The 25262-nt window shown below is 43.4% G+C and overlaps 1 protein-coding gene across 3 annotated transcripts in view; it reads right to left on the bottom strand.

Moving 5' to 3' along the window:
• Positions 1-25262, bottom strand: part of lactbl1b (lactamase, beta-like 1b) — a 45106-nt gene that overhangs the window by 5688 nt on the left and 14156 nt on the right. For 2 of the 3 annotated variants that reach the window (XM_061833776.1, XM_061833775.1), the window contains exons 2-4: positions 6563-6645; positions 4831-5041; positions 475-581 (exon numbers count right to left, since the gene is read on the bottom strand). In XM_061833776.1, coding sequence (XP_061689760.1) covers positions 475-581; positions 4831-5041; positions 6563-6622 — 378 coding nt within the window. In that variant the 5' untranslated portion in view covers positions 6623-6645. Of the gene's footprint in view, positions 1-449; positions 582-4830; positions 5042-6562; positions 6646-25262 lie in introns of those variants that run through there. The other variant, XM_061833777.1, reaches the window with a different exon arrangement.

The raw sequence follows: 25262 nt of genomic DNA, 5'->3' as shown, positions 1-25262 counted from the left end.
GGTGGGAGGGGGGCAACAGACAATACATTCAGGGGTGGTCAAATAACGCCGGAAGACATCAGCGGCCGACGCTTCTTCCCGCTGCGTACGTTCGCACGGCCGCCAGGTCGGCCAATCGGTTCGGAAACCTTCACGATGACGTCGTCGGCTCGCCTGCATTCAGTGCCAGAACGTGGCAGGGACTAACAAACGCATCGTTAAGCGGGAGCCGCAGCTTTCGCCTCAACGGACGCGCTCAAAAACGTGTTTCGCCGTTCTTTTCGGACTAAACTCTGCCGACCGCAGACTCATTTTCAACATTTGTGCCATCATCTTCATATCCTCGATTGCAGCCATCACACTGCCGCATGTTCTGACACTTTTCCACGTTTAATCTCTCTCTCTGCGCTTTATACCCGCACGGGATTAGCGGAGCAGCTGTACTCTACACGTAACGCAGACACACCCACCGAGTGGAAGCGCTCACTCTCGCACCTTTTCCAGGGCCTCTTTCAGACCAGGGATGGGATGCTGCAGCGGAACGGGCTCCGGGAACCGAGGACACCTCATCTCGGCTTTGGGGTCGCCGGCCAGCCCTTCGTCTGGCCGATACGGTGGGGAGAAGATAATGAGTTAAAAAAAACAAACGTGTAGGGACACCGCACTTGGTTGTGAGAACAATGCGAGCCCAAATCACGCGGCGACTTAAATTCCAGTGATTTATCAATTCTTTCCCACTGTGCACTAATAATAATAATAATAATAATAATGATAACACATTTGCATTTTCAATTTACAGGTGGAGCTCATTTTTCCCCTCAGTGACCCATGTCAAGTTGCATAAGCGCGGGAATTTGTGTAAATTTTGAATTTTATTAGTGTCGACACGGGCAACTATTAAATAAAAAAAAGTTGTTTGCCTCATTTGTCTTGTTATACTAAGATCCATCTTAAAGGGGAAGTCCACTCATTGAAAATAATGTATCAGCTAGGTCATGTCATTGGTACTGTAACTTTAAAATAAAGATTTTCATCAGATATCATTTAAGGTCGTTTATATCAGTAATTCATGTCATGTGCTCAACACGAGGCTCTGTCACGTTCCTACGCAGTTATTGACAGCGCCGATTTCTCGGATTTGTCGTCATCTGATGAAGAAATAAAAGTATCGGTTGATCGGGAAGACGGAGGACTACTTCCATACAGATTTGAACCTGTGGATGTCAAAAATGTTGAATATTCGGACGGGAACGACGCGGGGTCTGACTACTCGGAGGCCTACGCGCGAGACATAAGTCATCCGGCAGCCGGTCCTCGGAGCTCGCAGCTTTGTTTACGCACTTATGTCCCGCGTGGAGGCCTCCGAGCAGTCCGAATATTCAACATTATTGACAGCCACAGGTTCAAATCTGTATGGACGTTTTCCTCCGCCTTCCCGATCAACCGGTGCTTCAATTTATTCATCAGATGAGGATAAATCGGAGAAATCAGCGCTGACAACATCTGTGTCGGGACGTAACCGAGCCTCAGGTTACGTGTAGGTCATGTGACTCGCCAAAATGTACAACATTCAAAATAGCCAATGTAAACAACCTAAAACGATATCTGATGAAAATATTCATTTTAAAGTTACAGTAACAATGACACGACCCATGTGATACATTATTATTTTCAATGAGTGGACTTCCCCTTGAATGTAATATCCTCTGTGTTTGTGTGAATTTTTGTAAGACAAAATAATTCGTATCGTTGTGTATGCGAGTCTGGATGGTTGTTGTCTCCATGTGCCCTGCAATGTAGTGACGCCCTACCGGTTGGGATGTGCGCCTCGTCATCTGCAACCCGAGTGAGGATAAATCCTCTGGGAGATGGATGGATGGATGGCAACAGTTGGAGAAAACCGTCCTTTTGTGTTGTGCTGTGTGGAGCCCCGTTCGGAAGTCAAGGAGCGGCAGCCCTATACCTGCTAGACCTACTGTAGCTCTGTGTCAACAATAAAGCCTTACGAAAAGAAAAAGAGAAAAAGATAAAAACCGATTAGGCGCTATATAACTTTACAACAAAAAGGTGTCGTCTCTTCCATTCATTGCTGATAAACGGTGGGGAAAACAGCGGACCGATATGAACTTTGAGCGAAGCGACGGAAAAGTGAGTGATGACACTAATCTCTAACCTCAAAGATCCGGTGGGGGGGGGGGGGGGTGGGGGGTTGGGCGTGGTTGGGGTCGCATACGATCAAAAATGTAAAGTGTTATGTAAGCGCCAGACATGCGCACCAACTGCATCCCGGTCATATGACATTTTTCAGTATGATTTTCTGGATGCCACCCCTTCAACTACAGGAATATTATCATCCATCCATTTTCTGAGCCGCTTATCCTCACGAGGGTTGCAGGAGTGCTGGAGCCTATCCCGGCTGTCAACGGGCAGGAGGTGGGGGTACACCTCGTACTGGTCGCCAGCCAAAGTTTAATTAATGTTGCATCTTTTTTGGGAATGTGGGAGGAAACCAGAGTGCTCGGAGAAAACCCACACAGACACGGGGAGAACACGCAAACGCCATTGGGATTGAACCCGGGACCTCAGAACTCTGAGGCCAACGCTTTACCAGCTGCTCCACCGTGCCGCCCGAATATTATCATCATTATTAACAATATTATGAGCAGCTTTCGTCACTATGACGGCTGGGGATGCAAAGAGAAGGCCTCCACGGTGTACTGGTAACTTAAAAAAAAAAAAAAAAAAAAAAAGTACCGTTGTTCTTCCCGGCAAACGCAATATTATATTTCATTTGGAAGTACTCTAAACTACAAGCAGCACTCTGTAACTTTACATCCAAAGTGGACGCCACTTTGTTTGGCTCGTGTTAATATCATATCTTCTGCTTATAGATGTGAAATGCAATTGTTCGTCACTACCCCGCGTGTCACATGCTAGCGTACATACATGAGCATGTTGACAGCGTAACCAGCGTGTATTAATACTGCATCTGTTATTTGTGGATTTTCGTTGTTTGCGGGGGTGCGTAATGAACGTAACCCGCACAAATAATGTGGTAACGCGCTATTTAAACTGCGCTCCTCCTCCAGAGCGTCCAGGCACACACGCGGCGTCGTCGCCGCAGTATCACTTCTCGTACGCGTCCGACAGACTGTCTGGAAAAAGTGTTACAGAGCAATCAGGAGGAGACGCTGACATTTTGGGGATTCCCGCCGGGAAAGTCGGGATTGGGCGGAAGATGGAGCGCGGCTGACTGCGCCGCCGTCGGAAGTCAAAGCGCCAAAAGGCTCGCGTTCCTTTCGAGACAAACTCACTTTCCCGACTGACAGCATAGGAGGAGGCAATTAAAAAAAACAAAAAAAACAACCGTTTGTAGTAGAATTGAGCAAATATGCACTTACATTGAGTATGTCAAAATAAAGTGAAGACATTTGCTTCTAAATAGTGTGAATACAGTAGTACATGCTATGAGCTTGTGTATATATTAGCATGACTGTACTGTCTATATGATATGATGTATTTGTCTGAAAAAGTCATTCTCTCACTATTCTGGTATTTAGTAAATAAATCAGGAAAAAAAAAAGAATTTGCAGTTATGGTTTAGCGTGACTCAATTGTGTTTTTTTTTTTTTTTTTTTTTTTCCACTCGCACAGACAGCACTTCATTACCAAACCTGCGCTAAGTTCAATTGGGTGTGCAGCTTTGTGCATTTGGGCATTACTCAATGCTGCAGACACACGGGAAAAACGCCCCAAATTTGGCAAAATTCAGAACGGCAAGCCTGGGAAATTGGAAAGATTGGCACGGTTGCCTAATTGAATGGAGTATATTTTGAATACCTTAAGACCAGATATTTCGAAAGGGCCCTTGCGTTCTTTTGATACTTTGCAACACTCCAAAAGGACTTAAATGGAAGAGAACACGAAGGTGAAATGGAAAAAACTGCGCAGATTCCCCAAGGACGTCGCTCCGGTTTGCATTGTGATTATGGCACAGACTCGCAGTCAATGTTTTTTGTTTCACGGGCAAAACTCAAGTCTACAATTGAGAACAGACAATCAGTGCGATTGATTGTCTAAATACGCTAAGCAATGTACAGCAACGTTCCAATAATAATGATCATAATAATGACTTCTCAAAAATATGTTCCTTTCAAGAGCTTGTTTTTCAGGTGCTTTTACCGTTGGTATTTCTAGTCAGCAGACGGCAGAAGTGTCTTTTTTTAATTTGTTTTCACAGTCGGAGCACTCTAAAATCCATCTGAAAGCATCAAAAATATGCGCACGGTCAATATTTTCATCAAAGTGTTTGAGTTGCTTTTAGCGGGGGAAAGATTTACTTGTGTAATTTCACACTTGATGGGTGGGCATGATTTGTATATATACACACAAGCCATTTAAAAAAAAATCCATCCGTCCATTTTCTGAGGTGCTTATCCTCACGAGGATCACGGGAGTGCTGGAGACAATCCCAGCAGGAGGCGGGCTACGCCATGAACTGGTTGCCAGCCAATCGCAGGGCACATGCAGACAAACAACAGTCGGACTCTCAATCACACCTTGGGGCAATTTAGAGTGTCTCCAATTATTGTCGCATGTTTTTGGGATGTGGGAGGAAACCGGAGCGCCCACCCGGAGAAAAGCCACGCAGGCACGGACGGGGAGAACATGCAAACCCCACACAGGCGGAGGCAGGATTTGAACTACGGTCATTAAAAAGTCAATAATGTTTTTTTTCAGGATGGTTTTTAGCACAAGACTTCCGAGCCGCAGACGATGTCGTCGTCTTTATTTATTTTGACATTCGGTAAAGCTTTGACAACTCGCCTGAAAGGCTGGAAAAGTTCTTACCTGGCTGCATCTTTGGAAGCTGATACTGCCAGAAGAAGCATCCCGTCATCACCATGGACAGCACCAGAAAGAACACCAAACCCACTTGGGTCCACTTCACCTTCATCTTCTTGGTTTTTGTGACTCCTTGGAAATGGACGTCGGCAGCAGGAGGAGGAACCGGAGGAACGCCGACGGCGGCGGCGGCGGCAGGAGCAGCAGGATGAGTCGACTTGAGCAGAAGAGCACATCGGCTGTCAGGTCATTCATAAAAAAAAAATTTGCTAAAAAAAAAAAAAAAAAAAAAAAAGACTCGAATCAGAACCGCAAGGCAAGACTTGGCGCTGCGCTCCGCACAGTACTCACCAGCAGAGCGGGACAGACGGGATTAACAGTGACACAGCAATCTTCTTACCACTCAATCAAACACCTAAGCATCGTTCCTGTTTACGTCCGCCACAAACGCAATGACGGTGCCCCATGTTGACAAAAGGCACAAACACGGACTCTCGCATCTGATTTTGCCAGGACTGCGCTGTAATCTGACGGCCCGCGCCGCTCTTTCTCCATCACAATTCAATTTCCTCTCCTGTAGCTGCGGCCCGTTGACATCATAATCCCCAGATTTATTCCACCAATGCGGTCGGTCAGGAGGGAAATCTTAATCCCTAATCCCTGTGAATCACTACGCTTCAATCCAGTCTGCCGAGTGTGTCCCGCAAGATGGCCGCCGGGTTCAGACGGCGCGCCGCTGGCCGCTCGAGTCGAGCCGCAATGCGCCGTCACGACACGGCCATTGCGGATCCGATGAAAAAAAATGAAAGATTTCAAACATGACAAAGAGAAATTCATCCATTGGTAAATGCAGCAATATCTCAATAGTTAGATTCTTGTACACTATTATTGTAGTTTGGTTTAAAAAAAGGGAAGCTCATATCATAGATTACATAATTTCCCAAATATATTTTTATAATTTGGATGATTATAATTTACACCTGATGAGTGTTTACATTTCGCAAGAAATGAGAATACAATAATTCCCAATAAGGACCCATCAAGTGCCGCCACAAGTGCGACAGTAACCAGGTGAGTAGCAACATCCTTGAAGATTTGGTTTGGGTTTTGGGGTGGGAAAGAACCCAAATAATTCATAAATCATTGAAGATTGAGCCAGGTCATGTTCTGCTCCTTAATAATCCACAGACAGCAGGACAGGCAAACTCACGTTTCTTTAAAGTTGTAGCAAAACATTAAACGGCCACGGGGACTGGAAATCGTACTAAGGCAGAACACATGTGTGGGGGGTTACAGGCGCAGACGGTTTTCTTTGAGGCATTCCCATTCCAGTCCTGGGCCGGACTCAAGAGTCTGTACTGCATGCAGCGAAACAGTCAAATGCTGCACTTTAACTGGAGTTACGATCGCACGACGAAATCCGTACCATACAAATTGCACAGATGTTTTTCCACGCAGCATCCATGTCGCTGAAATGGATTTAAATTAGCAGTCTTGCCGCGAGTGGCAACCAGATCTTCCGTAAAGATGACTTTTGTGGCCCTGTGCTTGTGCTTGTAATACAAAACCCCATGCGACCTTGTTGTGTAATAAATTCATAAAAGGGATCACTGTACTATATTGAAATGTTCTGTTCTTGCGGTTTTAGCTGGCGCTGTAACATAATGTAAACACGAGTGGTTCAGTAAGAAAGATTTGCACGGTGCGCATAATGAGATTCAAAGACTTTGCTTTTTACCTGCGCTTGCAGCCCGTCCACAGTGGCCTCCCTGAGGACTTTACTCCCGGCCTTGCCCATGCTTCCAACTCACCGGCTGTGACCTGACACAAAGACACACAAATGGGGGCCTCATTTGCATACGTTCGGCACTCAATTTTCACCGTATCTGGCTCACACCAGCGAGCGCCAACTCCGCACATATCACCTCATATATAATTATGTAACAACAACAAAACACACACACGTGTCAGCCACTGCGACCGCACAGTCGACGGTGTGATGATTATTTCCACGGTAACTATGTCTCAATTTCAAAAACAGTGAGAATCTGTTGAGGGAAAACGAAACCTAATGGAGGTCTTTCCAACACACATCCTGGTCTTCATCAAGGAGTCGGAATATTCCACTCACATGAACGTGTGACAAATCCCGATTATTCCAAGTCCAATCTGAGACCAGATGGAGAGGTGACAGAACAAAAAAAAAAATTGTCACTGTTCCATTTCCTTTTTGCTTTTTTTTTTTAAAATCGAACACTTATTTAACTCCTGAGAATCATAAATGCTCCGTAGAAATAATGCTTGCGGGTGATTTTAATGAAAATATTTCCTAAACCCAAAGAAATTAGTCAATTACATTTTTTTTTTTTTTTTTTGTTCCCTGCGATTGCCTGGCTACTAGTTAAAGGTGTACCCAGCCTCTCGCCCGAAAATATCTGGGATAACCTCCAGCACACCCGTGACCCGAGTAAGGATAAGCGTAACTGAAGATGGAGTGCACGACACGACATCAGATCGATCTCCGGAAATCTTCATCAAAATCACAGACGCAGATTAAATTTGATTAAAAAAAAATATATTGTACCAGACGTCCGCTTACTGCTTTTATTTTAGACATACGGTGCTTCTTAATTCCACAGGGACTTGCCTTCACCCTCAAGTGTATCCATCCACCTATTTACTGAGACGCTTATCCTCACAAGGGTCGCGGGAACCAATTCCAGCTATTTTCGGGCAGGAGGCAGGTCACACCCTGAATTGGTTGCCAGCCGATCGCAGGGGACATATAAACAAAGAACCAGTCGGACTCACATTCACACCTACGGGCAATTTAGAGTCATTAAATAACCTAACATATATGTTTTTGAGATGCGGGAGGAAAACCTGCGCAGGCACTGGGAGAACATGCAAACTCTACACAGGAGGGGCCAGGATTTGAACCCCCTTCAGAACTGTGAAGCACCAACCAGGGGTCCACAGTGCCGCCAAGGGGAGAGTAGATGAACTGTATTTTAGTTGATTATATTGACAATATAATTTTGCTGGCGAAAAAGCTGACGCTAAAAATGCTCATAGGTGCCTGGGTGAACGGTTTAAAACTGTACGTATATCACAAACAGCGATTTAACAGATTATCGGCTGTTGAAAAAAAAAAAAACCAAAAAAAATGCACTCTTATTCCGGTTGTAGATGCACACGTGAAGACTCTCCGACAAGCCAGGCCACATCCTAAACTCACCCCCAACATTGAAGTTGCCTTGTATCACTTCAACATTTTCCCTTGGATTCTGTACTGTAATACTTTCCTATTCAAGATAGGCTTTGGTGACATCAAGCGGCGCCTTAAAATGTTTCAGAACGACCATAGACGATGCAAATAGGTGAGTTTTTCAGTGAATAGCTCAGGATGGGGGGGGGGGAATGCAAATTGGTGAATCTGAATAGTGAACAATATAAACAGGAAGGGGGGGGGGGGGAAAGAAATATTATGTATTTCAACATTGCCCGTCCAGTAATAAATGGTTCATTATGGAACAATTATGTCTGTGGAAAAAAATGGATACATTTCATTAGTTTTACTTGCACACAAACGTACACAACACAAATCTAATACTGCATTACAATGAGCACATTTTCTGCAGGTACATTCTGGACCAGGGCCGGCACGTAGACACGTGCGTGCGTTTATGCGTGTAGAAGTTGTTCTCTTGGCCCAAAACGACTTTTCCTCGAGGGCCGCCAAATGCGGCATTGGCAGCAAAGATTCCATTTGGTACTAAGTGCAGCAATATCTTGGAGTCCCAAAGTCCCGGAGCGTTGCACAGAATGTGCGCTTTGATGGCCTTTTCTGCGATTTTAAACTTTCTGTCGAAACTGTTGCTAATATCTTGCCAAGTCGAAGAGCTGTCGGTCTGGAAGACCTTCTACAAGTGTTTCTCCTCCATCAGAACTTTCAAGGGACTTGCGACAGTAAATTGCATTCTCGCCTAATTTAAAGAAGAGTTTGTCGTTTTGAAGCCGCTAGCATCATGGGAATGTAGCCTCACTCCACTAATCTCTTCCTCTTTGAGTATCCGACCACAGTTTCACGGTCTGACGTGCGCGAATGCAATTCCCAAACACGGCCTTTCATAACGCCACGTAAATACGAAAGTGCATACTTGTGACAGTCACAGAGAACTCTGCTTCGCCAAAATAGCAGCGCTAGTAAAACTGAGCTAGTGTTAGCACTATCAACTAGCCCATGCTAGCTGCTGCTATGTTGGTAGAATGTCAAATTCCTAAACGTATACGGGTGTTTGTATAACTAAATTCGATCAGTTCTAGGTTTTTCCTGTGGTACAAATCAAAAAAGAGGTGATAATCATATCCGTCAAACAGAAATGTTGCCAATTCAGCATCGCTTTTGAATCCTCGCAGCTGCCGGAGTTCCCCTTCGGTCTGCTTCTGTTTGCTGCAGTTGCGAGCAAATAAAGAATGGGCATTTTTGTAACATTTTTCAGATGTGGATATTCCAAAAGTTTTAGCCAAGCTCCCGAAGCCCTAACTCGGGGGCAAGGTGGTGACCTGCAATGAGTCAGTTTGGGATTGCGCAGCAAATGATTGACACTTTTTCCTTCACATCTTCCGTCTTGTTATTCTTTGGGAATTTTGATTTATTTAAAACAAAAGAAAAAAAGCATGCACAAACTCTCCTTTTTAATAAAAATACCCTAATATTTAAAACAGTTGGCTCTTGAATTTTCAAGCAACAGCCTCAAACGCTACCTAAATACGAGCACAAATGGATGAGCGTCAATAAATCCATAAACACATTTATTGAGATAAAAGTAGGCTGTCATTAATTCATTGCGATGCACGGAAACATTAACACATCAATAAGAACGAGCAGATGACGCGCGATAAGGCTGCTAGGTGACATATTTTATCGCCCTGCAGAGCGAAAGGGAACTCAAATGTCGTTCGTGAAAAGATCACAATTCTCTGATGTCGGCAAAAAACACTGAGCCCCAAAATATGCTGCTCTTATTCCAGCGGTTCCCAAAATGTTTTTTTTTGCACTGCCAACTTTTTGGAGATTATTTTCAGCCCCACGGCACAAACACAGTTTTTCTATAAATAATCAACAAATACCGCAGTTGAAAAATGACACTGGCAACTTTATAAAGCCATCAAGATTAAACAAAAATCCAAACTCTTATTTTTTCATCTAAAATTGAAAATCTTCCACCATTTCCTTTAATGTGATTTCAGTGGCGTGTGTAGTAAAATTAGCGCCACCTGCTGGGTGTAACTTAGTCATGAAAATTGTTCATGGTACTTTGAAAACCACGGCCTAATTCACATTTCAAGTCAAATAGTAAAATGTTCTGATTTTTCTACAATACAGTGCTTTTTTTTTCTCTCCATAAATCGATCTAATAAAACCCACAACGTAAACCATGGGGGGGGGGGGGGGGGGGGGGGGGCTAAATTGGTTGGGGCGGGCACAGTTCATTTCCATGAGGAAAATCGATTATTGTGCTAAAAGAATACCGTAAGTGCTTCACCGGCTCCCTCTGTTGGTACCCAGAAGAATCTGTTTCATCCATCCATCCTTTATCTTAGCTGCTTATCCTCACAAGCGTCACAGGGAGTGCTCTATCCCAGCTGTCAACGGGGCGGGAGGCGGGGTACACCCTGAACTGGTCACCAGCCAATCGCAGGGCAGATGTAAACCAACAACCAATTGCAGTCACAACCACACCGCGGGGCAATTTAGAGTGTCCAATTAATGTTGCATATTTTTGGGACGTGGGAGGAAAGCGGAGTCCCCACCCGGAGAAAACCCACACAGGCACGGGGGAGAACATGCAAAAATTCCAGACAGGCGGGTCCGGGATCGAACCCTTGACCTCAGAACTGTGAGACGTTTTCCAGCTGTCATTTCACTTTGACATTCAATACATCAAAATGTAATTTTCAAGACCTATTTTTGGCAGATAACCACTGTTTTCGGGTGCATTAAAGATTTCTTGTTATGATACATAACATCTAAATAAAACGCTGCGGTGCATTTTATTTTCGTGGAGTTTTACACACACACACACGGGCGGTCAAACACAGTCTCACCCCCACGAGCGCAGTACGAGTATTATTGGCGTCCTATGCAGGTCAACGATCACGCACAAACCCGCTGACCTTTGTGATTAACAAGTATCATTTCATTTTAATGCGCCGTTAAATATTTATTGTACGTCTGCGTCGGAATGCTTACCCTTGATGAAGCCACGGCGGAGCGTCGGTCAATCGATATGAGGAGTTGCGTAATAATTCAGAATCATTTCCAACGCGGTTTCTCGACACGGATCCGGCACTCTTATCGATGGAAATTATCCAATAAAACAATAATAATAATAAGCAGCACTGCGACGATGACAAAGAGTGTCGCAGCAATATTATAAGCGGGACTGCACACAAGCGCGTTACATAAGCTCTGTAATGAGTCAAATGGCCTCTTTTTTTTTTTTTTGGGCCACTGTGCCCCCCCCCCCCCCCCCCCCCGGGTCATTCGGTTCTTGTCCACTTACCCCAGGAGTATATCAGTCACGCTTCTTTTGGACGTACATCTACATGGAAACGGAGAAATATTCCGCGTGGGGTTGCGTTCTGACTTTGGGAGCTCGGGACGTTCTCCCGACAGATGTTGGTATCATAGTTATGACTAAATCCGACTTGTATCAAACCCAGCGTTGTGGATTAGGCGGCGCAGCCAATGGCCGCATCTGCCACTGCACTCAAATACGAGGTGCCCGTTCGGTTGACATTTTCAACGACGACGTGACTGAATGAAAGCAAAAAAAAAAAAAAATTATTTTCCAATTAATGATGTAACTTGTAGCTTTTGGTGGCTTGCTGCAAAACATACGCCAGGAAGTCATCAGATCGGAAAGTCTTGCTTCTCGCAGTCTGGAGTCAAACTTCCGACACGGAACTTTTAAAGTACGCTTACAAGACAAATATTGAGGATTGTTAAAAGAAATGGCTTCCAACTTTGGGTTATGGATAGAGTTTTGGCGCCTTGACTGGATTAAAGTTCCAAATACAGTGATGCCTCGGTTCTCGACCACAATCCGTTCCTGAAAACGGTTCAAGAAGCGATTTGTTCGAAACCCGAATCGATGTTTCCCATTACAATGAATGGAAAAAGAAACAATGCGTTCCGAGCCTGAAAAATTTGGCTTTTTAATGCATTTTTTTTTTTTAGCTTTTCCTGATAATAAACTGCATAGTAGAAATACGTGTATAGTTTAAAAACTTTATATAATGAAAACATTAAAGAAATCAGGAGGGGCATGCTCTGGGCGGTGTCATCTCTGACACCTGTCACCGGTCACAGCAGTTTCGCTAGAGGCACTGTCATTGGACCAAGTATTCAAGTTGGAGTTTTGTCAATGGCATTTGCCAGTTCGTTGCTTTGTGTTAGCGAGTATGCTTCTGTTAGGTTTATCACCTAACTTGCTGGAATAGTTGCACAAATAACGGACAAGAAGTCGTCTTTCTTGTGATCAGGAGGACGTGAGAGAGTTACACTCTCCAAACAGGTCAAAAGGAGGGGTGAGCAGATAAAGTCAACAAAGGTACAGTTTTTGGTGATGATTTGGGACATTCTTCGGTTATGATGGAGTTGTCCTTGGCCACTTCTAGGAAGATACTGTCGCGTCTGTGTGTAGGAGCTCGTCCTGTGAACAAGAGTCTTTGAAGCATGGATGATACTTTGGCTTTGTTGGAAGTCCATAATAAATCTATTAACGATAACTCTAAGAGCTTCACCGCTATCCCGGGTTACTCCGCTACTTAGCTTCATAGTCATCGAACCGTTTTCGTCGTTTTTTTGGATCCTGGTTTTTCGGACTGTGTAATTGTGGCTCTCTTAAGTTTAGAATAAAACCCACTGAACATTATGCCTTCGCCTGGGAGTCCTGCATTTGGGTCCGACTCCGCACCGCTGGGATGTGACCACAAGGTTCGGTCTCAAAATAAGAGTTTCAATTTGAACCTGGGTCATGCTTTTAAGGAAGATTTTCAAGCTAAGATTAGAATCTCAAAGTCAGGTTTTAAACCAAAGTTAAGGTTTCAAATTGGGCATCAACACAAGGTTAGGGTTTCAAATTGGAGTCTGAAAAACAAGGCCAGGGTTTCAAAGTGGAATTTTAAGAAAGTTTGGGTTTTCAAACAGTTTTCTCCTCCAGATAGCCGACTGGATTTCCGTGCGGATGGTTTGAAAAGACGTCACCGGAAAAACCGGTCGCTCTCGGCGACAGCCCTATTCACGACCGACACGCCGCCGAACTTCGGGGGCCAAGAGGAGTTGCTTTAAGAGCATGTGGCTGTGGATTTAATCTAGGAAAAAAAAAAAAAAAACTAATTGACTGCTCTTGTGCACTTTCACCAGAGAATTAAAATGCAGGCTCCGCACTTAAGTGGACGCGATGGCTTAGCGAGCGGCGGCGGCGGCGGGGCAGGCTTTAATGCAAGCTGTCACGTCCAAACGCTCTCATGCACGAGATGGGCCTACTCCAACATGGACGTGTGCGATACCCAACTGATAGCTTAGTTCGAGCGCGCGGGCGGGGCAGCCGGACCGTTGCCCCCTCTCATTATTTATTCAACGCGTACGACGAACGTGCATTGGCCAAAGGGCAATAAATCCCCTCTTCCTTTTGTCCTCGCTAGATTGTCTCCTTGCCGATGTTACAACCATTTAATTAATACGACAAAATATCCGTTCGCATAGTGTGTGTGCGTGTAGATGTGTAAGCCCTTTTCCATTATTACACTGGCTCATGAGTTTGTAATCCTGGCACGAACACGGAGTAAACGAACTTGAAATGTTCCAAATGTTTTTTTTTTTTTTTTTTACCTAACCTATAAAAAAAAAACGAAAAAAAAAAAAAAACATAGCTGCCCATTTTACCTTTCATGACCTCAGCTTGAGAAGATAAAATATATTTTGATATATCAGCGGTGCTTTAGGATACGAGTGACTCGACGTACCAGCACGCTTGAGATATGAGCCCTGTACTGTGGCGGTGAACTCAACTTACTTCACAACAATGTAAGGAGAAATTTAGCAGATAATGACTAGCGTGATTCCCGGCCTACAGAGCGCACCTGGTTATAAACCTCACCCAGAACATTTGGAGAGGAAATACCATTTGGTAGATGCTGTAGATAAGCCGCACGTGCCCACATTGAAACACAAGATATTTACAAAGAAAGACGGTACACAGAAAGAGATTTCAAAGCTTAGCTTAACATAGCAACAAAAACAAAAAAAAAAAAAACAACATACCAGCAAAAAACAAAACAGCTGTGGCAGCTACACAATAGCAACACAGTAGGACAGCACTAACAGGACCGGTTAAAAAAAAAAAAAAAAAAAAAATCACGGAGACGCAGCAGTAACACAGCAACAATGCGCTAGTGTGGTGCTAACGCTAGTTCGGCGCGAACTGGGCCAGTTAAAAAAACAAACAAACAAAAAAAAAACATTCTGGTAAAAAAAAAAAAATTACCGAGACAAGGCAGTAACACAGCACCGACAGGCTAGCGCAGGGCTAACAGGGCCTGTCAAAAAACAAACATCCCGGTAAAAGTCACTTCCTCAGCACATATATTCCACCAGTGTCACTCTTACTTTTTCCGCTCGAGTGCCCCCTAAATGCACAAATTAGCCGCATCACTGCATTAGCCGCAGGGTTGAAAGCAGGTGAAAAATGTCGAAGTTTTTTTTTCTAACGGCCGCAATGGGGCACTCGAGCGGAAAAGGTAAGCGTGAGACTAGTGGAATATATGTGCCGAGGAAGTGACTTTTACCGGGATGTTTTCTTTTTTCTTCTTTTTAAACCAGCCCCGCTCGTGCTGCACTACCATGTTGCTACTGTGTAGCTTCCGCAACTGTTTTTTTTAGCAGCCCTGTTTGCGCTACCATGTTGTCGCTATGTTAAGCTAAGCTAAGGTATCAAAACTTTGAAAACTCTGTGTAAATATCTCATGCTTCAACGTGGGTTTCAATGTGGGCACTTGCGTCTTTTACGCAGGCGCGGCTTATGCATGTACCAATGGGTATTTCCTTTACAAATGTAGTGGGTGAGGCTTATAATCAGGTGCGCTCTGTAGGCCGGAAATTACGGTACTTTTAAAATAACCAGTAAAGTCAAGGTCCTTCTTAAAAGGAGTCATCAGATTGCAACGTAACTACTGCAATACTGTCTGGAACATACACAAATTAAAAAAATATATGTATTTCAAGTTGTTTTGGTAACCGATCAATACTTTAGAAACTCTATCAGCATAATACAATGCAGTTATGCACAACCGCAACAATAGTAAATTACAATCACTCTAACAGTAATGATTACAATTTTGTAAAGGCATGTTTTAAAACGTATTAGTTGGTTTGAGAAGGAACTACTGCCCTCTACTGGACGATAATATTGGTGCACGAGAGATTTATTAAAAAAAAATGCATATAACGTTTCTATGAATGTCAGAGGAGCAAGAAGAGACCGCTTTCGTGTATGTTCTGTAATGAAGGAGAATTCATCCAAAGCATCACGGGCGTCATCATTAAGTGTTGTATTCATGTTTTTCTCATCTCAGTTCAACATTGCATTTATGAAAAATAAAATAAAAAAATAAAAATGCCATGAAGGTAGTTGTGTGTCAATAAAAAATGTAAGATGAGTATCGGTGTCAATTAAAATGCCCCCCGCCCCCCATTGTTTTTTTTTCTTGGACGATCCGTTCCATTCCATTTTCCGCTCCCCTTATCCAGAACAATAAGCTCCATAACACTTTTATGATAATTAATGGGCTTGTCAAACTGCCTGATAGAGTTTGTTGCATTGTGGATTATTGACGTTGTTCACAGTAAAAGATTTAGTAACTATTAAAGGAGAAATATTTTGTAAGTGAAAAAAGCATTTTTGTGACGAGCTTTTTCCAAAATTCCTCCAATCATAGGAGAATTTTCACGCCATTTGAGGCCCCCCCGACCTGCGACTGCGGGGCCAATGCCGACTTGAGCTTTCGTTACGACGGTGACTGGGGGAACACAAAGAGGATGCGACAAAAAAAAAGACAAACATCCAGAGTCCGAACCCTAAAGACAAACTAAAAGCATCAAGCGTCACTAAGCCTCAACATTACAATTATGAATGTGTGCAAATTTGACATGCCAGTAATTCATGTAGCGAGCGGCCATCACTTGAAAGCAGCTCTGGAACTTTCCAAATAAGTGGCCATATAAACGTTTCTACAAAACAATCCAATTTGTCAAAATTCAAAAATAGGCAAAAAACTGAGTTTACCTGGTTTGTTTTCATTGAAAATTACACACTAATTCTATAGAAATAGGATACAAACAAGTAAAATAAGCACACGAATGAGTACAAATGATGCAAAAGTCAATTTTCATTCACTTCCACATCCGATTTGACCCCCCCGGCTGAGAGAAACTTGATGATTGTTTTGACATTGCAGTATCAAGTCTTCGCCACTAGATGGTACCAACGTGGCATCAAGGTTTTGGAAGTGAGGTCAGCGAAAGGAGCGGCTCACAATTTATGCGTTTGGACTTTTGAGGAAGACCCAAATCACGGGTTTGAGGCGGATGGGAGGATGAAAACATGATAATGTCCAAACACTCTCCGTGGAATAATAAACTTTTTGTTCCTCCCCTACAGAATGGACCTCCGGCTAGCAAGAAAGAGACACCCCGTTCAAAACCTTTCCGTGATTTCATACCAATGCTCCTGAGGTGGGGGTGTTCAACATTCTTTTGACGTATAAATATTATATATATATATATATATATATATAAAAAAAAAAAAAAACAAATTAAAAGGATGCCCAAGGCCACATTGGCATTCTTTTAAAGGCGCTGAAAACAATTTTATATTCTGGTTATTTTGAAAAAGTGGCAAGTCACAGCTTTATGTTAATAATGACAAAGCAAACAGTTCAGGTTTAAAAAATAAATAAATAGATCAAATAAACAACAACAACAACAAAAGAAATGGTCAGTTGTTACTTTTAGTATGTTTTGACGGTCATTATAAAAATGGATGTTGAGCTGCAAATATGTACATTCATGTCCCAACACCTGCTATTAGGGTACTAAATATAATATTCATACAACAGACGTTCAAATTAACTTTTTCCATATGACACTTAAAAAAAGATTTAAAAAAAAAAAAACATCATTACAAAATATTTTTTACTCGATCTTTTTCGGCAACGGTAACGCAGACTAGGATGTCTTTAAATTTGCCAGTAATATTTTCACGAGTGTTTTCATGGGATTGCTGAGCTATTGTGATGTAGGACTCAATAAATATATTTTAATCAATTGCAGTCATACGCCATTTCCAAATTTTCAGGTGAAGCAATCCCTGCTAGAGACGAAATCCCAAGTCGTGACTGTATATTGTTTTTATCATTGACCTATATTTTAAATCTTTATGTATAATACCAACACGATATGAATGTGAGGTATAAGTAACATTATTGGCCACTTAGAGCTGCACAGTACTTTACGTGTAAATCCCAAACCACACACATGCACACAATAAACATTAAATGATCATTTAATAATTTATTGATTAAAAAAAAAAAAAAAACTCTATTCCTGTATCGAACAGTGTGCCGTAAATAGAGATTAGAATTTAACCTTAACTTTGGTGTCACAATACAATCCCGTTCCCCACCCCCACTTCTCTTTTATTATACTTCAATACAAAACAGTACTCATTTAAATTTTTCAACTAATGGGTGTTTCGGAGCATATTAAATGTATTTCAATCAGTTTTGATGGGAAAAATTGATTCGGTATCAAGCCAACGTTGTGCAACACATGACCTTAAAGCGCAACAGATTCTGCATGAAAATTTCAGCGCAGTTCAAGTTATTATCTGATGTATATTTTTTTCAAAAGGCTGCCATAAAGTAAGACGATCTCCTCACAAACAAAGCAAAAAGTGGCCGGTCACAGTTGTCAGTTGTATCGTTTTGGCGTGGCCCATTTCCAACGCTTTGCAGCGACTTCGAATGCAGCACAAGCGCCATCTTATGCTGTGTTCTGACTCTCCGTCGGCGTGACGTGGCGCAACATAAACGAAACCGGCTCGTGTGGACCGATGTTTTGGCTCCAAATTAAATTGTGCTGTTGGGCTCAGGAATTCCGGAGAATTGTAAATTTGGGTACAAAGTAGTCGTTACAGTACGCGCGGCACGGGGGAGAGGAATGAAATCAAAGAGCGTCTGACAGAGCGGCACAAAAAAAAAAAAAAAAAAAAAAAAAAAAAAAGAGATGAACGTGATCGGCCTGTGGCGAGCGAGCGGCCATGTTGCAGCAGAGTTAAAGTGGCAAATGAACAAGGTGCAAGCAACCCCTCTCCCCCCCAAAAAAAAAAAACCCCAAACATCCCTGCTTTCTTGCAACGTACATTCACATCATCATTCTGACTTTCCATGTTTTTCCCTCATTTGCTTTTTTTTTTTTGAACTTCTTAAAGCGTCTGAAGCGTCCGCCTAAGGTCAGAGTTGGAGGCCTGTTATTAGGGCAAATGTGCTGACGCTTCTCAAACCTCAAGTTCCAGAGTTGTCCCCCCCCCCCCCCCCCCCCAGCTATCGCTACAGAGGAGGTGGAATTTCCCGACGTCAGATCACGAAGGACACGTTGGAATCTTTCCGCACGGTCGAAAATATCTTTTTGTGTGTGTGTGTGTGTTCAGACCGCGATGATCTTTGTGCAATTCACGTGACAGTAATGGCAATCCAAGGTCCCTCCCGGACTCGGCGAAAGGGAAACGGAAAGGGAAGCGCTCGTCACACTTGACGTCTACCAAATTGAGACCACCGGGTCAAGAATTGGTCATCGAACACTGGACCGCGACCACATTTTACCGTTACAGTTGTGCGTCAATTCCACTGTCATTGAGACGTCACCATTTAGTTGAGCATTTTTTGTCCAATAGGTTAACATTTTTGTATTTTCTAAAACTTTTATAAATTCTCTTTAAGTCATTAAATGTTCGATGTCTTTCCAATTTTACTACTCAAAATATTTTTTTCACAAAAATCAGTATTTTCAAAATAGTTACATATATATGAGCATAGATATACTCATATTTTAGCATTTTTCTGAGATTAGATTTTCTTCTGTAAAGATGTGAATTTTTTTGTATGGTAATTTTGTACAATTGAGCATTTCTGTGTGCGTATATGCATGTATTACATGACAATACTGCATTATTTTCGATTATTTTTTATTGTTGACTATTTTTTACCAATGTTTGCATTATTTTCCAAATATTTTGTATAATATTTAGTAAATTTTCCTCCCTATTCCTGTTTGTAAATAAAATATTGGACAATTATTTTGTATTAGTTTCTATTATATTTTGTGTCTTTTCCATGTAAGATTTTTGTATTTTACAAAATTTGCAATGTTTCCAATCCGGGTACATTTTGTCAATTCTATATTCTAATGAATACCCCCCCAATATTCATATATTTTAATACTGTAATGCTTATGTGACCCTGTGTAAGGGAAACTGGACTGAACTGAACCAAAATGTCCTGCTGCTTGGCAATGGGTCCGTCTTTCCAGGATAAAAAATTTTTGATGCGTGACGTAGAAGGAGACCCCCCCCCCCCCTTTCAGTGTGAGCGCGGTATTTACGATTCCCTCTGTGTGTGTGTGTGAGAGAGAGAGAGAGAGGAGAGAGAGAGAGAGAGAGAGAGAGAGAGAGAGAGAGAGAGAGAGAGAGAGAGATCGAGGGGTCACTCGTTGGTGCCGCGCTAAAACAATCAGGGGGCGCCGTCGCGCCGCGCCAAGCGTGTGAAAACCCTCGTTTGTTGTCGCTCCTCCTCCGCGACCTCTGACCTATTTGCACTCTCGAGGGCGGCGTTGGGGGCACGCGGACGCGCCGCCGTCGAGCAACCGCCGTCTATGTAGGTCAGCGAACGGCCTCGGGTATCGCCGCGCGACGTAAGAATACGACTAATTGCATTTCACGGGATGTTGCCTCGACGGGGGCAAATTCCATCTGTTGCCAAAGCCTCTTCATGCTTCACGGCCGTTTAGCCCTTCATTCGTTTTCTGACAGGCACGCAACGCCGCACAATCGAGGACGGCCCAGCAACACGACCGCTTGCGACTTCTCAGACTTTTCCGACACAGGGACGACAATCTGAATATCTGATCGGAAGCCGAACTAAGTGCTACGTTTTTTTCCCCCAGTGCGCCGTAGACCCTCGATTTAGTCCCAAGTCCGAAACGTTCCGTTGTCCAATTGTATTTGTTTGAACTTTTAAGTGCGACTGAATCATTTCTGTAGTTTCTTTAAAAAATAAAATAAAATCGTATAGTTATGCATGATGTTACAGGTGCTTAGAATCAAAATTATATCATTTTTTAATTTAAAATGATGAAAAAAAAACCCCAGTAAGTATGGCACAAACTGAGTGTACGTGAGTGATTGAGACCGCGCTGTTGGTGACCTTGAAAATGTCACCACCGCCGTCAACGTTTGCCAAACCCATCCCCACAAAAGTATCCTCCCACTCTCAAATAAATGCTACATACGTGGTTTCTGTCGTTAGAAATTAAATGCACCGCCTGCTCCGAATTGTTGACTTTTAGTTTTTTTCCCCCACTCATTTCCTGAGCCAACGATTTCCTCCCATAGGTCAAAATGGTTCGTAACTAGAATTTTATTTTCTTTTATTTTAATTCGAGTAAAAGTCCACCGTGCCCTGCAAGTGGCTAGCAACCAGTTCAGTGTGGACCACACACTCCGATAAGCGGCAGCACTCCCGCAACCCTCGTGAAGATAAGCTACTCAGAAAATGAATGAATAAAAGTGCATCGCGACCTACAATATTCTGATCCTCCATCACGCGTCGTTTTGATGCAGAGCACGCGTAGCCAGCAAAGCATACACGAAACGAAAGCATCGGCGTGTTTCAAGTGTGGTGCCGCATGAGTGGATTTCATTGGCTTATCGGATGAGAATGTAAATGTATTGAAATTCACGCATATCGCAACCGTTTTACATAAACAAGTGAATTGCGTGGTGTCCGCACAAAATAGTCCAATGCTTACCAAACAAAGCGCATGATTTGAAAGTGGGACGGAAAGGTATTTTGGATCCAAAATTTCACAAAATTGGTTTGCACCACAAATTCCACGATTCCAAACGGCAACGGGCGCCCGTTTCTCACCCTGTGCTGGAGGCAAGTCCATTGATCTGCACGGGGAAACTCATCTTCAATGTGTTAAGATTGATTTGACCTCCCCGACGCGCTTGGGAAACAATGATTGTCATCAGTCGCAAATGGTAAAGATATTAAAAATATGCAATCGCTCCACCGACATCAGCCAATCCACAGACGTTGTGAAACGGAACGACAGCCAATCGTGAAGATGGCACAACCGGAGCGGCAACTGCTTGCGCTGAACATCGTCTCTTCAAACTCATTGAGCGCAACAAAAATGACAAGGAGAAGTTTTTGACAAACTGGACGTCCTATGAAACACAACTCTCGGGTCAGTTTGGTCCTACGAAGATTTGCGGGAGGAGACTCGAGATTTTTGCCAGAAATATGGTCACGCGCGTCACGTGCTACGTTGGGTCAGTCTTTAGTACGACACACACTTTAAAAGAATATAACACTTAATTTTATGACCACATGATTAGAGCTGCTTAACCTTGATTTTCAGTCCATGGGGAAATTTCTGCGCCTAGAAAGTGACAGATGAGGTCTACGTGAGAGCTTTCCGCCGCGACGCAGTGACAGCGATCGATTCTCCTGTCGGCAGCTTTGACTTCGCCCTCTTGAGGCCTTCACGAGTGGCAGTGTGGACTGAAGAGCCACTTGGGGAACAGTCCGGCGCACTCATCCTTCCAATCGCGTAGCGCCACGGCTGACAGGGGCGAGCTCAGGAGTGAAAGTGTCACTTGAAACAACGAGCACTTGGGACCAAGGGTGTTTTCAAGAAAACTGTGAGGTCAGGAAACAAGGAAAAGTGCAACTCAGAGTCCAAAGCTACTGGGCCTATTCGGCAGAAAATGTTCCCTTTTTAAATTGCATTCGTCGTCTTCATACAATTGCCGTTTAGTAACGTTTAGCATTGTTTCTTCTATACAGTGAACACTCGGTTCTCGAACGTCTCCGTTCACGGATAAATCGGCTTTCGAATGAAAACCTCGAGATCTTTTTGCTTCTGTTTGGAACGAAAATCAGTACTCGAACGCCTGCGACAAAACCCGGAAATAACATAACGCGCGAGGCCCGATCAGCTGACCCACGACGCGCTTTGTTATTGTAAATTCGAACGCACCGCGAAAAAACCCGGAAATAACAACGCGTGCGTGACCCGACCAGCTGACCCACAACGCGCGTTATTACTGTGTATAACGCGGCCTCTGCACGCAGATATCGATTCAGTTTTCGAATAAATCGCTTCTCGAACCGCCTCCTGGAACGGATTGTGGTCGAGAACCGAGGTTGTACTGCAGTTCATTTGAAAGACGTTTGTGCCAGCGTTTGTATTTTGGAACACTTTAGTTATTGTTCATATTATTGTCAAATAACGTACTTTTACTGCGTTCATTTTTTTTTATTGCATCCTATTTTGCTTAATTGCTTTAAACTTAGGATATTGTTTTGTTGTTTGTTAGTGTATGAATTGAGAAAAACGCGACCCAGCAAAAATCGGGAATCGGTAGCGTGGCGGTGGAAATGCGAAAGTACTGACGGATTTGCCTCCCGAATAATACGCTTCCCAAAAGGTCAGCAGATGACGTTAAAAAAAGTCTGTCGCATTATCTTGAAAGGGGCCGAAAAGCGCACCCTTTTGGCGCGACTGCCGGCACGATGGCCGCACGCCATTTTCGGAGCGATCGCAGCACATTCGATTCAACAACTTCATTCGGCACGTCGGCTCGGGTGGCAAGAGGGAACTTTTTACGCTTTTCAAATGTTTTCTTCCTCCCACCTCATGTTGGCCTACGCTCCTCGTTTTGGGTCGCGGTTTACAATCGAACACGTTTCGGGTGGGTGAGCGTTCCGCAGCCATTTCCGAGGGTCTTTCTTTCAACTTGTGACCTTTTGCTGGCTTCGTGGAGATGATGAAGGCCTGAGAAGCAGACAGCGCAAAGGCCCAAGCCCAAAACTAAACAGGATGTTAGCAATTTTGGTTTCAAGCCGCCATTTTGGGTAAATTCCAAGCCTTGCACTTTGGGGAAAAACTCCTCCTTGAGAATTTGCCCAAACGAGCCTCAACTGCAACCATATCCGAGACAAACGGGCGACAGGGCTGAACTTTTTTGCTCACGCGTCCATTGTTAGTGGAACATTGAAAAGTGTGATGAAAAAAATGAAAAATAAAAAATTAGCCTTAGCAAGGAAACGTTTTTATTGGTCTTATTTGTAAGATTATGCCAAAAAGTACAAAATTGACCCGTACGACGGAGAGTCGGGCCATCGGCAGAGGACGATCCCTTTAAATTGCGCCCATTTCTTGAATCTCTCAATAATTGCAATGAAAACAAAAATCAGATAGGCAAGAAATAAATGAGGAACGTTGCACCTTGGCAGAGGTTTGCGCCCCGCTGAGTGTCTTTTACTTTCTGCCCGTAGCAATTTATGTTTTTTGGCCGCATTTTTTTGGACGCGTTCTGAGCAAGAACTTCAGAAAACCGCTTACCCGCACTGTCGAGTCAAGTGGGGTGGCGAGATCCAAGGAAAACATACTTGATTGTGGACTCGAAAATTTTTCCCATGTTATTTTTTCTTTGGGGTTTTCCATATTTATGTGACGTTTGGGGGCGTGGGGGGTGGTGGATCTTTCTGGTATACAAGAAGTGCTTATCAATGAACACGTACAACTTGGTCCTGTGAAAGGAATTTTAAATTATGCCCTTAGTGGATGTCTGCTCTCCACATTTTAGGTGTATCCAAAATTATTCCTCATACTTTTTGTATTTGCCTTGGGCTGCTAAAAAAAAAAAAACAAAACAAAAAGAAAAAAAAAATGAATGGCGGGATGCTAATTTGGACCATCCTGATGGAGATGCTCCCACTAGTGTTATTTTCTTTTAAATTTTTTTTAAGGATACTCTTAACCAAACTTTATGGATGTGTAGATATCTGATCCTCAAAAGTGAGTACACCGCTCAAATTAAAAAAATAAATTGTGTATTGAAAGGGGAAAAAAACTGAAAAAAATATGGCAACAAATTACACATTTTCACTTTTGTCGCTTGTGGTTTACAGTTTTTAATTTTTTTTTTAAAGGAACTATAAATTAACACTGCTATAAAAGCTGTATACTGACTCGTTCACATGATTTAAAAAGTGATTTCTTTACTGCCGTCTCATGGAAAAACCGACTATTTATTATCAATCCATTCTCTGCAGCACTTATCCTCACCGGGGTGGCAGTATGCTGGAGCCTAACCTAGCTTGTATTAGCCACGAGCGAATTGCAGGTCACGTAAACAACCATCCACACCTCGGGACAATTTACAATCTTCATTTAACCGACGTTTCCCCCATCTTAGGAATGGTCTCCCCCACTACCGAGTGCAAATTGAAGCCGCAAAACAAAATGGATCCCGCACTTTGAGTGAGTTCTGCACTCTGCAGGTGCTAGCGATACGACCTCGGTGAGACGGCGTACATTAACCAGTCCTGGATCCTGTTTTTTTTTCCCTCCTCGCTTGGATAAGTGTGTCTGGATCTGGGCCGACATCGTGAGTGCAGCATGCTTCCCTTGCTCCAGATATTAAATTACTCATGAAAAATTTGCCGGGCCTCGAGGCCCGGTCGCCGCAGCCTGTTGCGAAACCTCCACTTAGCGTCTGAAAAGTCCCCCCCGAGAGCGGAGCTTGTGTCACCTCTCCCGAGGAAAGTCAATTTTTCCAATTTAGGAAGGGGACATAAGAGGGAAGTTCGGCTCGCATTAGCGTCATGCCGCTCGACCCTTGTCGCCTCGGCGCTGCCCGTACCTGTCGCCCTCGCCGTGACCGGGGAAGTGCTGCTGTGCTGCGACAAGCAGCCTGAGAGCTCGACAAGAGAGAAAGAGAGCCGGGAAATTTAAAAAAAAAAGAGAGAGAGAGAAAGAAAGAGAAAGAAAGGCCGATCGCTCACGTTGTGTTAGCTTGAGTGAACCAGAAAGCTCCGTGCCGAGGTCAGTCAACCCGAAAGTCATTTTAAAGATACAGCAGCGGAGTTTATCGGGACCATATGAGAAACGAGATTCTGTCCAGACCCGTTGGACTTGACGGTCCCTTCGATGGGGGTCGTTTTATTTACGGTAGCTACTGTAACTTTAAAAATCGATGGTAACTTTGTGGACTGGTTTACAGTTTCAAAATTACCGT

The sequence above is a fragment of the Syngnathoides biaculeatus genome, chromosome 10, assembly GCF_019802595.1.
Source record: "Syngnathoides biaculeatus isolate LvHL_M chromosome 10, ASM1980259v1, whole genome shotgun sequence".
NCBI lineage: Eukaryota > Metazoa > Chordata > Actinopteri > Syngnathiformes > Syngnathidae > Syngnathoides > Syngnathoides biaculeatus.
This window is presented reverse-complemented; position numbering and strand designations above follow the sequence as displayed.